Raw genomic sequence first — 15311 nt, forward strand, 5'->3', positions numbered from 1 at the left:
GGCCTGGTTCTGATCTCATTCCACTGGAGTCACTTCTCATTTATTCCAGTGTGTGATCAGAATCAGGCCAACAGTGATTTAAGTAATTTGATGAGTGCCTCATATCAAATCAATGGCAGAGCTGGGATTAGAATTCAGGGCTCCTAATCTCATGTTCTAAGCAACTGGCCACCCACCTTTTTCTCTTTTGTCTTGATTGACATGTCTGGTAAGAGAATAATTGCCACACAATCAGACCTTTATAATAGTACATGCAGTGTTTCCATTTCACTGGAATTAATGACACCAAAGATTATATACCAGAGAGAGAGAGATTTCTATCTTGCAGGCTAGAAAAATATCAAGCTGAAAAATTTAAAATGCAGCAAGGAACATGCAGGTTAAATGGTTGGAAAACTTCAAAAATAGAAGAGTCTGGGATTGGGGCAAGCTCCTGAGAGGCTGCAGAATCCCTGGGCCCAGTCCTCAGCTGGTGTAAAGCGAAAGAACCCCACTGAAGGCAGGGAGGCAGTGAAATCAGAAATCAATGGAATTGTGATGATTTACATCATCTGAGGATCTGACCCACTGTCTCTTGGAGTTGATACTTACTAATGAGGAGTTTGGGGGGTGAGAGGTTAGAAGGATAGAGGCAGTAGCAGGTCTCTCTCTCAGAATGAGGTCAAAGCACAAAATGTGTGTGGATTTAGAAGTTTGGGGGTGGGGGGTGTGTGGAATCCAGGGGTGTGGTTTGGCTCATTATTAAGTAGGAGCTACAGTATTTGCAAAACTGAAATCTTGTGGATTTCAAACACCTCTAATCTTTGTGGGTGTTTGACCTTGGGAATTTGCTTCGTAGACCTCTCTCGCTGTTTTCTGTTGATGGGAGTGCTGGAGGCTGTGCAGGGAGAACGCTAACGTTAGTTTGCTGCATGATCCGTATTCCACATCACCTTGACAAGCAACTTTGAAAGGGCTCTGAATCATTTATTTATATCTTGTAGGATGCCTTCGCTAGAGGGGAAGTATTTATTGGGAGCAAGGAAAACAGCTACAAGGTCCTGGAAGGACTCCCACCATCCACCCAGGGAAATCACTGGCAGTATGGGATAACCATTGTGACCCCAGACAGAAAATTTCTCTTTGCTTGTGAGACAGAAAGTGATCAGCAAGAATGGATTACAGCTTTTCAGAAAGTCATAAGCAGGCCAATGCTGCCTCAGGAATATGCAGGTAAGTTACCCTGCCAGACTGAGACCCCTGGAGAATTAAGGCCTCCATTTATCCACCATACGTTAGAGAATGGGGAGACTGAAGGAGAGACAGAGCCTTTCACCTCTAAATCAAATCTAGTCTGTATGGGAAGTCCTTACCATCTGCTGTGTGTTCTGTAGCTTATGCAAAATGTGTCCATTTCCTAGTAGATAGGTGTCCACATCAATGGGACAATAGCAGTCCCTTAGGCCCATCCTTTGTCTTCTTGTCTTTAAGGATTGTAAACTCTTCAGGGCAGGGTCTTTCTCTCCCTATGTTTATGTGCAGTGGGGCACAATGGGGCCTTGATCACAGTTGGGGTCTTTATCTGCTACTGTAATAATAATGATCCCCATCACCACCACTATCAACAGTATCGGCAGGCTGAGGAAACCTACCCTCTCACTCCTGGAGGTGGTGCTGCCAGTCTAGAGTGGAGGCCCTTGGTAGGCACAGCATAGGGGAAGCTCTATTATGCTCTAACCTTTCTCTGTGCCAGCCTCTGGCACTATGAACATGGTATTCAGTTGAAGTTAAAAAAGAGTTTATAAGTAACCTTTCATGGGAATCCACTTAAGTGCACATAAACTTGATTTTTAACAGTTAAGTGCTGGCAGATCAGTGTAGACAAGGATGTGTCGTGTTCAGTATCTTGTGAACCGATTATCAGTAAACTCTTCTGGGATCAGGGTTTAGCCACAACTAGCTGACTCCATGGTGAACACCGTTTGTCCTTGTCTACGCGCTGTATCGGAGAACTTGACTCTTTGCAGTCGTGTTCTAAGACAACAACATTCACGCCGCTCGTTCAAAGCTGAACCCGGCCGGTGGATTGGATCACAGAGGGTTGCGTGATAACCCATGTTCTAACATCCATTGTATTGTCATTTTCGGTTGGTTTTTTTTTTTTTCATTTCAGTGGAAGCCCATTTCAAGCATAAACCTTAGCTGGGACTGTCGGAGCAGACGCAAGGAATGAGATTATGTTTACAACACAAGATGGTTTTATTTGAAATGTTAAAAAAAAAGAAAAGAAAATTAGAAACCAGTCATTCACTTAATCCTGCTGGAAGCCAAGAAGTCAGCGGCAAACATCACATAGAAGCTGCTGGGCCATAGCAAAAACAAACCGTGCACTTCTCTAGGTAGGCGCTGCAGGGATCTTGTTTACAGCACTACCTAATGCTCGTCCATAGGCTACACGTCCATGTGCCACCATTTTGTGTATCTTACTCCATTAGGTAAAGAATTACCACAAACGCCTGAGCATGTTGTCAGCATAGTAGACTCTGAATAATGTGCACCAGGATGCCCCTGGGTCTGTGCTAACTTGTAATAATAACACAACCCAGTCCAGAGTGGTCCAGAATGCTTGTGAAACAAATTTGGTTGTATTCCTTAAGTAGCATTTCACAGGGTATTGATGATTGACTTGAAAACATCAGTGGCACCTCCCAAAGGTATGGTGTGCTTGATAGTCTGCAAACATGGTCAATGGCTAGAAATAACTGATGCAAAACATCCCATGGAATATGGAAATGAGCAACTTAGCTCTTGATGAGAAGAGAAGAAAAAGCGCTTCCTATTATATCTCTCATATATAGACCTCTTCAAAAACCAGTTATACTAATGACAACTGGGTTTTGGCTACCTGCCTTTTATCTTCTGTAATGATTCAATAGTTTAGATCAGGAATGGTTCTAATTTGGTCCTCGTTTTTCAGATCTGAACTTTCCCAACATTCTGGAGAGTCTGGACCTGGTATTGTCACAGGGGTAAATTTATGAAGTTCTGATTCGACACTGAAGTCTCTCAAAGTTCACATCTCTGGCCTTGCTCTCAGTCTCTAGTTTAGACACATTAGTCTTTGGGATACCTTTGGGATACCTGGCGGGGCCAGGGTATTTGAATTCAACAGGGTTTTCCCTGATGAACTCACTGTCCCAACTCTCTTTTTACAAAGCATTTTCTCATCTCCCAAGAGATCATGAAGTCCTAACAGAATATAGAGCACAATCTTAAAACACAGAGTAAAAAACCCCATTGTCTTTAAGTGAAGGAAATGATAAATTATAACCAGAAAGGAGAGTTTGAAATTAGCGGTGACGCATCAGAAAGGAGTATAATATGCTCTGTGGTATGGATGGTGCAAATGCTTTAAAAAGCAAGTAACATAAATACTGCTTTTTAGGTGCTTAAATTAAGGTTCCCAATCGTAAATTGCCTCTGTGTTATTCCATACAGACAGTGTATTCTGGATAGGGTCTCAGATGCTTCCTTTTTTATTCTGTTTGGTGGTTAAGTGACTAACTGTTTTGCTTTTGTTCAAAGTGTGATGATGAGGAAATGATTTGCTAAGACATTTTATTGACGCCAAAGGCTTAGGGGAGCATTCTCCTCACACCATAGTGTGGCTCACTGTTGGATTAAGTATCACTCCCAGCAAAGAGCTTTCACTGACATCCAGGATTCTGGTGTCAGAGATATGCAGCGTACCTTGGAGAAATGAACATAGCCCACACTTTGAACAGAATCCATTAAAGACTTGATCCTGCATCTCTTGCACAATGGAAGTGCTTTTGGGTTCCAATCGGGGGGTAAGGAATGCAGGATTGGGGGTATATTTCGGGCATGATTTAAAGTATGACTCGGTGCAGATGCGCATGCCAATTGCACAGATCACTCCTTCGAACAATTCCTTCTGTGTTGCCAGTGCCTGTCCATGACCTTAACATGCTATCTTGGCATTTCTTTAGATGTGGAGAGGCTGAGCTGAATGAGGTACTAGCCAAAACAAAGGGCTCTATTCATAGCAGGTCCAGCTAGTTGTCTTTACAGTGCATTGCAGAAGCACACCATGACTTGAAGAATATTGCATGTGTACTTCCTCGGAAGCTCAGACAAAATGGCATTTTGAAATAGTTCGGCTTCCGTGGTCTTGTGATGTGTAAATGTTGCTAATGACTCATTCTCAAGCTATCATAAAGGTGAATTTATAAATAAATTGATGTAATGTAAGTGACCGTCACACCTTGTAAGTAATGCTAACTTTATGTAGGCTAGTTTCAAATGGGATTTTAAAAAGAAATCCGTGGGGTTGGCCTCTTTAGCTGCTTATCAAAGTGCACATCCAGGAAGTGTCCGTGACTGACAAAAAAATGTCAGCTCAGAGAAATCCCACAATGACCGTGGCGTGTGTCCGCAGGAACAATGTAGGCCTAAACAGTGAAGTGTGAGAATTCAGCATTTGGAGTCAGATGATAAGCACACACAAAAAGTTACTGTCCTTCAGCTGGGCACATGCAACCCTGGTCCTGTTTGCAGGGCATCATGGGTCTAATTATAGTTCAGAGCTTTCCAGTTTACTCCCAAGAGAAAACATTGCACAAAAGCAGGGGGGATTGAGCAATACCCTCCTAGTGCATCTGCATGTTGCTATTTCCATGCTGGGATGGGACGCAATAGTGAGATGAGCTTTGAAATACATACTTCCCGTCCAGGACCATACATCTCCTCATGACCACGTTCCATGGCCTCAGACCTGTCAGTGTATGTTGGGTTTTTATATCTTCTCAGGTCACACTTGAGCAATGATCCCCGTTATTTATTCAGCCCAGTTCAGAGGCCCAGCATGAAAGTTATGCACTACTTATGTCCAACCTTGAGGACTTAAGCAATGCATAGGGCTTCTGTGGGCCCTCTGCACAAGGGTAGATTTCATTGTAAGTGCACTGAGAGCTTTGCTAAGTCATAGTAGAAGGAAGCATGGAGCCTGAGCGGGAAAGGAACAGACAAAGAGTACATCTACTCTGCAAAAACCGGCAGACCTGCGGCAGTCAGTTTCAGAACCCAGAGAACTGACTTGGGCTCCTACTACAGGGCTAAAAATAACAGCGTAGATGCACAGGGCTCTGAGACCAATATCCCCTTGCTGGGTTTCAGAGTCTGGTGCTCCAGACCGAGCCTGGACATCTAAACTGCTATTTTTAGCCCCGTAGTGTCAGCCACGAAAGCCTAAGTCAGTTGACCTGGGCTCTGAGACTGGCTACTGCAGGCCTTTTTTGTACAGTGTAACCCACCCAGACAGTCTAGTGGGGAAAGACAATTAAGAAGGGGGACAGAGAAAAATTTCACTGAAAAGGTAGATCCAGAAACGAGCAAGGCCACCCAGCCAATCTTTTGCGGGTGCTCTTCTATCTTTGCCAAAATAAACACTTCATAAACATGAATCATATACCAGTGAATTTCTCTCTCTGCCTTGAACAGCATCCAGCACAGCAACAAATCAGAGGAGGAGGTGGTGAGCCCTCCCCCAAGGATTTAGCCCTCTGATGGGTACAAAATGACACCATTTGACTGGTTTAGATTTGATATTCAGAGTTGGCTGACGTTTGTGGGCCTCCCAGAGGCTGTGAGGAGGGTGTGTTGAAAGGCAAGGAGATGGGGGGACCTGGATGCGGGAGGGGGTTCCAGGGGGCAGTGTGGAAAAATTTAGTGAGAGAGAGACAAAGCAGGTAGCAAGGCAGGATGAATGGGTGGTGTAATGTAAGGGTGGGGAGCCTGTGGAGAATGCAGATCCCACCCCCACAATGCTAGACGGTGAGCTGAGGAGCCTCGCTGCCCAGAACACACTGGGGTAGCACACTTAGACATCTGTGGAGACTTCACCTACGGGGGGAGGGTGACGCCCATGGCCTGGAGCAGGAATCCACCTGTGTACATGGTGCTGGAATTGGGCCTGTTGTTCTCCAGGGCTGCAGTCCAGTCCATTATATGTCAAATTAAGTGGGGCCTCCTGGTAAACGGGCCTTGGCTCAGCAAAAATGTAGACAGCCCTGCCCTAGAAAGTCAACAGATTCTCTCGAGCTATCTCATATTCATTTCTTTCTAGCTCATCTCACTTACGTGGTGCCCCTACCTGTGGCATTTGAGCTGGACCATGGGGAGCATTATTGAGCCTCATTCACTGTAGAATGAGCTCATTCAGCTCATTCAGCTGTAGACCATCTGGCCAGTGGCAGGGTTAAAAATAGGAGGCCTAGCTCTCAGTTACACCGAGGCCGTTTTATACTGCTCTGTGGAGCTACCTTAAAAGGCCTCCCTGAAAACACGACAGGGCCTCCGTGGCTCGTATAGACCTCGGCACCAGTCCACCTTCCCCAGCATAAAGAGTGTGGCAGGGCTGTGGCAAGAGAACGGTACACTATCGCTATTCTCTGCTTACCTGGGCCAGAGGGGCCCATGAAAAGTAGAGTGCAAGCCTTGAGGCTGCTCTAACTTGCACCCAGGGCTGGCTCCAGACCACAAAGGTGGCATGAGGCTAAGTTCCCCTCCACCAAGCACAAGAACAAAGTAATGGAGCATGGGGATATGTAGGAGACAGCCACCAGCTTCCTCCTGAGGCTGCCATGATGGTGAAACCAAGTCAGTCCCAGTGATTTTTTTTTTAAACTGGATAGAGTGACTCTGTCCTTAACCCTGACCACACTTTCCTTACATATTTTGTGAGGATGGAGGGAGAGGGGTCTTTTTAATGACATCCTAAGCTTGTGCCAAGAGCCCTGCATGAATGAATTGTCACAAGAATCAAAGTTTTTTGGTAAACAAATATTGCACTCCACGAAGGGTCACCATGACAGATTTACTTGCCGTAAGTATTCATTATCAGTCTGGTCCAGAGAAGACTCCCCTCCCTCCTGGGGATGGGCGGGGGGTCTTAGTTCAGTTATTTTGTGTCACTCAGTTGTGAAAAGAGCTGAATTGGTTTAGTGGGGGTGGCGGGGGAGGGGATGGAATCCAGCTTGAGGCATGAGATTTGATCTTTCCAGTTCTTTTATACTGATAGGTCCAGCACAAACAGTTTGACCCATTGTATCCTATACATTCCTTCACAGCTCCTTGGCCGACATCAGGTTTGCCCGTGCTACAAACTGGCTGTTGCACTTTTTTAACTATAATTCTCTTTATTTTATTTGTCAAAAGCTGCTTAAAGTGACATTTCAACAGAGTTGCAGAAAATGGTGATTAAAGGAAGTCTTGGAATGTCCGGGTGGATATAATGGGTATTAGTACTGTACATAACATGTTTTGAATTTTTACCTGAACTGATGAAACATGTCCACTTAAATAATGGAACAATACATTTGAGTATCAAATGCATTTCTTAAGTTAGTGTTTGTAAACTGAAATCCATCATGTCAGTTGTACACATTTGTTATGTCACTGGTAATAAAACGGTGGTACTAAATGGCATTCAAACCAATAAATTATTATGTCAAATCAATGGAACATGTGTCCTGTTAAGTCTGTGACACAGGTGAGATGAAAGAAAATATGACCTGTACATATCTATCAGGTCGGTCTTAATGTACAACATCCAGTTAGAGGACAACTGTATTTCTCACAGAGGATAGTAATGAGCCTTTCAGAGTAACAGCCGTGTTAGTCTGTCTTTGCAAAAAGAAAAGGAGGACTTGTGGCACCTTAGAGACTAACCAATTTATTTGAGCATGAGCTTTCGTGAGCTACAGCTCACTTCATCGGATGCATACCGTGGATGTTACCGTTAATGTCTTCTGCAGTTTCCACAGTATGCATCCGATGAATGCCACAACAGCTTAGCTCAGTGGTTTGAGCACTGGCCTGCTAAACCTAGGGTTGTAAGCTCAATCCTTGAGGGGGCCATTTAGGGATCTGGGGCAAAAATTGGGGATTGGTCCTGCTTCAAGCAGGGGGTTGGACTAGATGACCTCCTGAGGTCCCTTCCAACCCTAACCTTCTATGATTTCTATGATTTCTATGAAGTGAGCTGTAGCTCACGAAAGCTCATGCTCAAATAAATTGGTTGGTCTCTAAGGTGCCACAAGTCCTCCTTTTCTTTTAGTAATGAGCCTGTTATTCTTATCAATGATGTGTAGTTGTGTAGGAGCCTTTGTCACGGCCCGGAACCCCACTGGGCTAGGCACTGGACCGTACTTACTGTCACGTGCAGGAGGAGCCACTGCGGCTGTGACAGTGTTGGCATTTTACAAGCTAATGAGAGTTGGGCCTGGTTAATACTTAGATGGGAGCAAATGTAAAGGACTGCCGCAAGTGGTGGTGAAGATTCAGGGAACGGGCTCTTCCTCCCACTGAGCCTCGACTGAACTGTGGCCATGGGTGGTGGAATGAGGCTCCAGGCTGCCTTTCGCATGAGCGCTGCTGCCTTTAGCAAACGTGGTCGGTCCAGAGCCCAGGCCCCCCCTTTCCGCCTGAGTTACACTTAAAAGAACTCTTTGGCCAGTATAAGCCGTCTCTCTGCGAGGAGGATTTACATGTCTAGCCATGCCAGGAGCCCTTCATAAAGCGGAGTCTTCAAAAGCGTGGGGCTGGTAAAATTCCAGTTTGGGTAATTAGTGCGTGGAGTGCTGCAGCTCAGCAGTGTTAAACTCCTATTGCCCAGAAGTGGTTGCGTTTCAGTATCAGTAAACTGATTCCTGTCTGTGCATATGACCATACTTAAAACGTGACAGTGCCGAGGGATAAAAGGCGTGCCGTGCCGTGCCGTGCCGTGAATTGTCTCCAAAACGCAGTATTTGAACCCCCGCCTATCTCAGCAAAAGCAAGCACTCGCAGAAACCATGAGAGGGTCAGGTCTGCCAAGCCAAATGCAAGGCTCATGGCTGGCTAAGGACATGCATGCATATTCGGTGCATGAGCTTTGTTGCATAAATGCTTGAGACTAACCTTTTTGGCACATCAGGCAAAAGTGGGTAAAAATACTAATGCATGATTCCACAGCACCATGTTGCCCCCTCCCCTGAGTGTCGTTTAGGAAGGCCTGACTTCCACCAAGTAAAACCACGCTAGTCAAAGCTGGGGGGCTAGCACCCTCCTCACCTGGCCCCCAGTATGCCCTTTTCAGTGCCATTTCCCCCACAATAATGGAAGGCAGCCTATTCCCCATAACTGAATAGCTTGCTTTGCTAATTTGCAGTTTGTCAAGTGGCGGGAGGGGGCAGGGGGAGGTTGGTGGGTGATTAATACAATTGACTCAACCACCATGACTTGCTTTTCAGTAGAAAGTTTTCCTTCCTTTCTGAAAGCCGGTTCTGGGGAAGATGCCAGGAAAGGTCATTCACGACCCTGAAGCAGTGGCATTAGAATGCCTCGTCCCTCAACCCCAGCGTGTAATGGACGCCTGCGAAGTGGTACATGTATTCGTGTACATGTGGCACATGTATTAGAAGCTGGCACTAGTATTCGTGCGAGAGGCAAAGCTTTACATAAAGAGAAATGTAATGGCAGCTACTCCTATTGGTCCAACAGGAGCAAATGCCCCCTGGGGGAAGGAACATCGGCTTCTTCTGGATCTCAGGCAGCATGGGGTAGTGCGTCAGTGCTTAGCTTTAAGTGATGCTAATTAGTTCTTTGCTGTGAAACACTCAGATACTTCAGAGGCAAGCCTCCCAGCATTAATTTTGGCTTCTGCCTCCCCACCACCGCAACCTCATGGAGTTTCACTGGTTCCTTTTTTCACTGTAACCTTTATACAGTATTCAGAGTAGCAACCAGCTTAGTCTGTATTCGCAAAAAGAAAAGGAGGACGTGTGGCACCTTAGAGACTAACCAATTTATTTGAGCATAAGCTTTCGTGAGCTACAGCTCACTTCATCGGATGCTGTAGCTCACAAAAGCTTATGCTCAAATAAATTTGTTAGTCTCTGAGGTGCCACACGTCTTCCTGTTCTTTATACAGTAATAAGCCCTGGCTTCACAAGAATGCTGATCGCTTCCTGCTCCAAAACACACAGGTGTGAGAAACTGGGCATTCCTCCGCCCTCGGTGATTCTTTCAGAGGACAGGGGTCAGTAGGTCAGTCACAGCATTGCCACAGTTGGTTTTGTAGGGTGTGCAAGTCACTGCCATTTTGCTTTTCACCTGCTGAAGAACAAACACGCCAAGCCAGCTGAGGTTGAGGTGGGGGGCGTGGGGAGGACTGGACAGGAGCCAGCTCAGTGCTCATCATTGTACTAAACATGGCAGACGAGGTTAGTGGGAAACGATGACTGACCGGCTTAAACATGAAGCCCTAGATAAATGAGCACCAGGCCACCACAGCCAATGGTCACAGAGCTTGAGCCGCAGCTGCGCCTCGTCTAGACGCTGGGTGGGCCTCATTTTTTGTTACCATTGTGCAACTTAAACCATGGTGCAGGTGGAGACACAAAGGCTCAGGCGCGGCTAACTGGAGGGGCTGGCCCATGGCAGAGGTCGCCAACCCCAGTGCTGAGGTCACGTGACCCAGGAGCTATTCTGAGTTTGAAGCGGCTCCTCCAATGTGGGTCACGCTCAGTCAGTCCTGCCCCCACCCGAACCATTTCCTGTAGCAGCCCCAACGAAACCCAGAGTCCAACTGTACCAGGTGGTTACAGTGTAAAGCAGCAGGACAGATTTTTGGGAGGATTGGTGTCCTGTCGGGCTCCTTTCCAAGCCCACAGATAGGCACCAGCATGACACTCATTTCCTGAAGGGCAATGAGGCCTATTTGGCCACGTGCTACTGATGCTAGAGGGAGCTGCTCCTACAAAACCAAAGCTCAGCCAGCTCTGCCCTCACCTGAGCCCAGCGTAGAGCAGCCCTGCCCATCAGTACCGAGAAATACTGTGGGAGCAGCCCACACACGGGAGCCTTCACCAAGGCAGAAGTGCAATGCTGCTGTGCATGGGTTATGGGCCCATTACACGGCCGACAGCCTCGCCTGGCTGGGGCAGCGCGAATGGTCAGCTCAACTTCAAGCCAGCACTTTGCCCCCCCCAGTAGGGTTGCGAGCCTTGCCCCGGCCCCGAGGTCCTGTCCCTGCCCCACCCCTTTGCCGAGGCTCCGCTCACGCCATCCCCCTGTTGCGTGCTCTCCACCATCCTCACTGGGCTGGGGCAGGGTTTGGGGTGTGGGAGAGGGTGAGGGCTCTGGCCGGGAGGCGGGGCGGGACCGGGGGGGTGGGGGTGGGGCAGAATGTGTTCAGGGTGCATGAGAGGACTCCAGGTTGAGGTATGGGCACTGGACTAGGGATGCGGGCTCTGGTGTGGGGCTGGGGCTGAGGGGTTGGGGTGCGGGCGAGAGCTCAGGGCTGGAGCAGGGGGTTGGGTGTGAGGTGCAGGCTCCGGGAGGGAGTTTGGGTGCAGAAGGGGTTCTGAGCGGGGGGGGGGCTGAGAGGTTCAGAGTACAGAAGGGGGCTCAGGGCAGGTGGTTGGGGCATGGGTGAAGGGTGTGGGCTCCAGGCAGCACTTACTTCAGGCGGTTCCCGGAAGCAGCTGGCATGTCCCTCTAGCTCAGGGGGTCCCAGGGAGCTCTGCACACTGCCCCAGTCTGCAGGTGCCATCTCCGCAGTTCCCATTGGCCGCGGTTCCCTACCAATGGGAGCTGTGGAGCCGGAGCTCAGGGTAGTAGCAGCACGTAAAACCTTCCTGGCCACCCCTGCGCCTAGTCGCCAGAGGAACATCGGCTGCTTCCGGGAGCCACGCAGAGCCGGCCCCTACGGCCACCTGGACTTTGATCAGCTGTGCTGACTGGAGCCGCCAGGGTCCCTTTTCAACTGGGCGTTCTGGTGGAAAAACCTCCAAGTGCTGCAAGATTACGTGATCCCATGGTAGCCTGAATAATAAGCAAAGCTGGGTGACAAGCAGTGAGGCTGCAGCAGAAGCTGCCAGCAGCCTCTTGGCATTTCCCAGCATGGCACGTTTCACAAGCCCCTCTCTGCAGAGACACATTTCCTAATTTCTTTGGGGTGGGGGGAGGGGGGGAGCAACAAATAGCATGGGTGTCTCTGCTGGAAGGCAGCTCAGCTTGAATCCCAGCCAGGCGCCTCTGATGGAATATGGATAATCCTCAGGTACTTGCTCCTTCCGGGTTCACATGCTCTGCCCTGCCTGCGGTTCGGTAGCATCCCGACTTCGCCACTAGCCTACTTCCCATTCGTTATTCTTTGTATTACAATTCAGTGAGTTGTTATTGGCGTAATGAGCTATGCACCAAAGTGTAGCGAGAAGAGCCGGACTCTTTGGGAAGCCGTCAGCAGCAGGTGTCGCTTCCCGAGGACAGCTTACTACATGTAGCTGTTGAGCCCCTGTGTCTAGTCTTTCCCAATTGAGCGGCAGATTGCTACATCACCTGATGGCTTGTCTGCCCTCTCTCGCCTTTAGCAGAGGGTCAGGCACCGTTTGTCATCATATTGGGACAAGAAATCTATTATGAGCCCTGATCATTTGAGACACTCTCTGTTCTCCTACTTCCTGGTATGCGACTGGGCTCTCAACCGCTCCTCTGACACTTCAGCAGCATGGTCGCTCTTCCCTGCACTCAGACAGTGCTTTGTCCCACCCCATGGCAGGAGCATGGGCAGGCCCCAGTGCAGATCAGGACACCACGCTGTCTAGTTAGCACTTTGGGGGCAGTGGCTGCCTCTCAGTCTGTGTGTGGATAGCAGCTAGCAAAGGGCAGGAGGGGAAACCGAGGTACGAAGAGGTGAAAGGAGGCACCCATGATCCCACAGCAGGTCAACGACAGAGGCTGAAATAGAGCCATGTTGTCTGCCCTGTGGCAATGGCCACTAGAGAACTCTGCCCCCAGCCCATTAGTAAACCCATTTTATTACTCTCTCTCTACATATCAATCCTTAAATGCCTAGTGCCCACAGCACAGTATTATTAATTTCTAAGGTGTCCAGCACCACAGTGTCTAGGCATACTTTATGCAGTGCCAGAGTAAACACGGATTGCATTCTTCCCCGGCACTCAAATATTATGGCACCAAACTAGCTAACCTAGCAGTCCCATGCAGGTGGATGCAGCAGGCTAAAATCCAGGAGAGTCTAAAGACCACTTAAGGGAAAGCCCCTATAAAGAGAGGAGTTTTACACTGTGCGCTAACAGACACATTTCTAGGGGCAGCAGCACCTCAGGACACTTGCCCCTCTTCAACCTTAGGAGATGGTGCTCCAGCCAAGCGTAGGTGCCATGATGTGCATTGGGGTAGAGATGTGCTCACACATCTGGGCCCTAGGGATGAGTATGAAATCAATGGGAGTTAGGCACCTAAATACCATTGAGGATCAGGGCCAGCACCTGAAATTCCTTGCAGCGGTGAATAGGCAGCCAGTGCAAATTATGTAGAAGAGGTTAGATACTCTCTCTGTTTTGACCTACTTAAAAAGCACTCTTAGCCAGTACCAGATACCTCAAAGGACAGGTTAGGAAACCCCACCGTAGGCAGTTATAGGATAATCTACTTGTGGGGCCAGTTTCTCCCTAAGCCCTGGTGCATTGTGTTTGAGAAAGCATATTAATGTGGAGCATCTTGTTCTTATGTCCCTTAGTCTGATCAGAGAAAGTGGTCCTTACCCTTTTTAAAAATGTGAAGTCCAAGCCTTCAGTATCAGCACCATCTACTGGTGAAATTCACTGGGAATAGCAACAGCAGCTCTTGGGTATCATGCAGTTCCCTCACCATCTACAAAGCCGTGCTTAAAGCTGGTTGGCTGTAGGCGTCTCACCCACACGCAGTTAAAAAAATTCCCAACTGCTAAATGTCAGCAAGAAGTGGGAGTATAATTGTGAATTTTAATCAGGATCAGCCCCCTGCTCGAGGTGTTGGATTGCTGGAGTACAAAGCGCACAAGATTCCCTGAGACTGTGACATTCCAGAATGTGCCCTACCAAGCACCCAGGGGTGGGGAATAGCATGACAGCTTTGCAGAGCAGACTGTACAGTGTACAGTTCACACTTTGCTACTTTTTTTTCATAGCTCAAACATATTTGTAGATTGTGAACCCCACCACCACTCCAGGGACACAAAGACAGCGCAGCCAGCTTCCTGAAGATTCCCTAGCGTAGGGTGGAGAACACTCGGTAGGGTGTAGAACCAGTGCAATACTTGGCACCCTCCAAGGTGCCAAGGGGGTGGGGCTAGCTAGCCCCAGCTGTGAGAACAAGACATAGGGGACAGGGCCAATTCTGGAGCATTCTTAAGGCTGCTCTGGAATACACTCCCCAAGACTGTTCCAGGATCCGGATTATGCAAAAGTGACATAAAGCCACCTTTACCCACCTACATCCTGTGCTAAGAACAGCTCGGCCCAATGACTTTGTTCTGAGCACTGGAGCCAAACACAGCAAATCCATACTAATGAAACGTTAGGGTTTCATAGCTAAAAATGAAAAGGAGTCAGGAAATGCACCAGTTAAAGCCCCAGGAACAAAACCGATTCTGTCACATTTCACAGCTGCCTGTTAGGTCTTTACAACATGGACAGTAAAATATATTAAGCTCACATTGCAATAAAAAAGCCCACCTGGATAGATCATTTGTAGACCGAAGTAATGATGCCGAGGGAACATCACTACAGGAACTTTTGTATTTCCTGACTTGTGCAATTTTAACAGCTTCAACCATAAAGCCACACTACCACGGTGTTTTGTCCCAATTACCTAGATTTTTTTAAACAGTACGTATATAAAGAAATAGAGCCTTTGCTGACACATTAGCATCTCCAGCGTTACCAGTAGGTTTCAGAAGATGGCATGTGGTTTTGAGGTGGACTTCTCATTTATGCTACTGCTGTTGTTTGGCTGGAGATTGTTTTCTCTGTTATTGTCTGTGCTATGGGGGGGGGAGGGGTGGAGTGTGTTTTTACCAGACGTTAAACACCACGTTAAAACCTTAGTGTAGACAAGGCAAGTTGTGTTTTTAACCACCTAGATTTACCTCAATCTACTAACATGCTAAAATTGCAACTTGCCTTCACTAGGATTTTAACTTGTTAAGAATACACATTTTTTCCCGAGTGTAGACATGGCCGAAGAGTTTACCCATTCTGATAGCTGAATCACTGCGAGAGTGAATGATATCTTTTAATGAAAGCATACAATTTGCGAAATATTGCAGAATGCATCAAAAAGCCTTTACACCAATTACACATCTGTGATTTTTTTGGGCATGGGAGGGGGAAGGAGATAAAGGCTTCTTAATTGAAAATGAAGACTCTATTTCCCAAACAGATAAATCCCGTTTAAAAACACTTCAGTTCTTTTCTTGCCACAGA

At 47.6% G+C, this 15311-nt stretch overlaps 1 protein-coding gene across 2 annotated transcripts in view; it reads left to right on the forward strand.

Annotated features, from left to right (window-relative positions):
• ADAP1 (ArfGAP with dual PH domains 1) overlaps positions 1-7503 on the forward strand; it is a 103101-nt gene extending 95598 nt beyond the window's left edge. For both annotated transcript variants that reach the window (XM_084640765.1, XM_084640764.1), the window contains 2 exons: positions 984-1212; positions 2153-7503. In XM_084640765.1, the coding sequence (XP_084496891.1) occupies positions 984-1212; positions 2153-2181 (258 nt within the window). In that variant the 3' untranslated portion in view covers positions 2182-7503. The remainder of the gene's footprint in view (positions 1-983; positions 1213-2152) is intronic.
• The last annotated feature ends 7808 nt before the right edge of the window (positions 7504-15311 follow it).

The sequence above is a fragment of the Lepidochelys olivacea genome (genome assembly GCF_965140295.1).
Source record: "Lepidochelys olivacea isolate rLepOli2 genome assembly, chromosome: 10".
Classification (NCBI taxonomy): domain Eukaryota; kingdom Metazoa; phylum Chordata; order Testudines; family Cheloniidae; genus Lepidochelys; species Lepidochelys olivacea.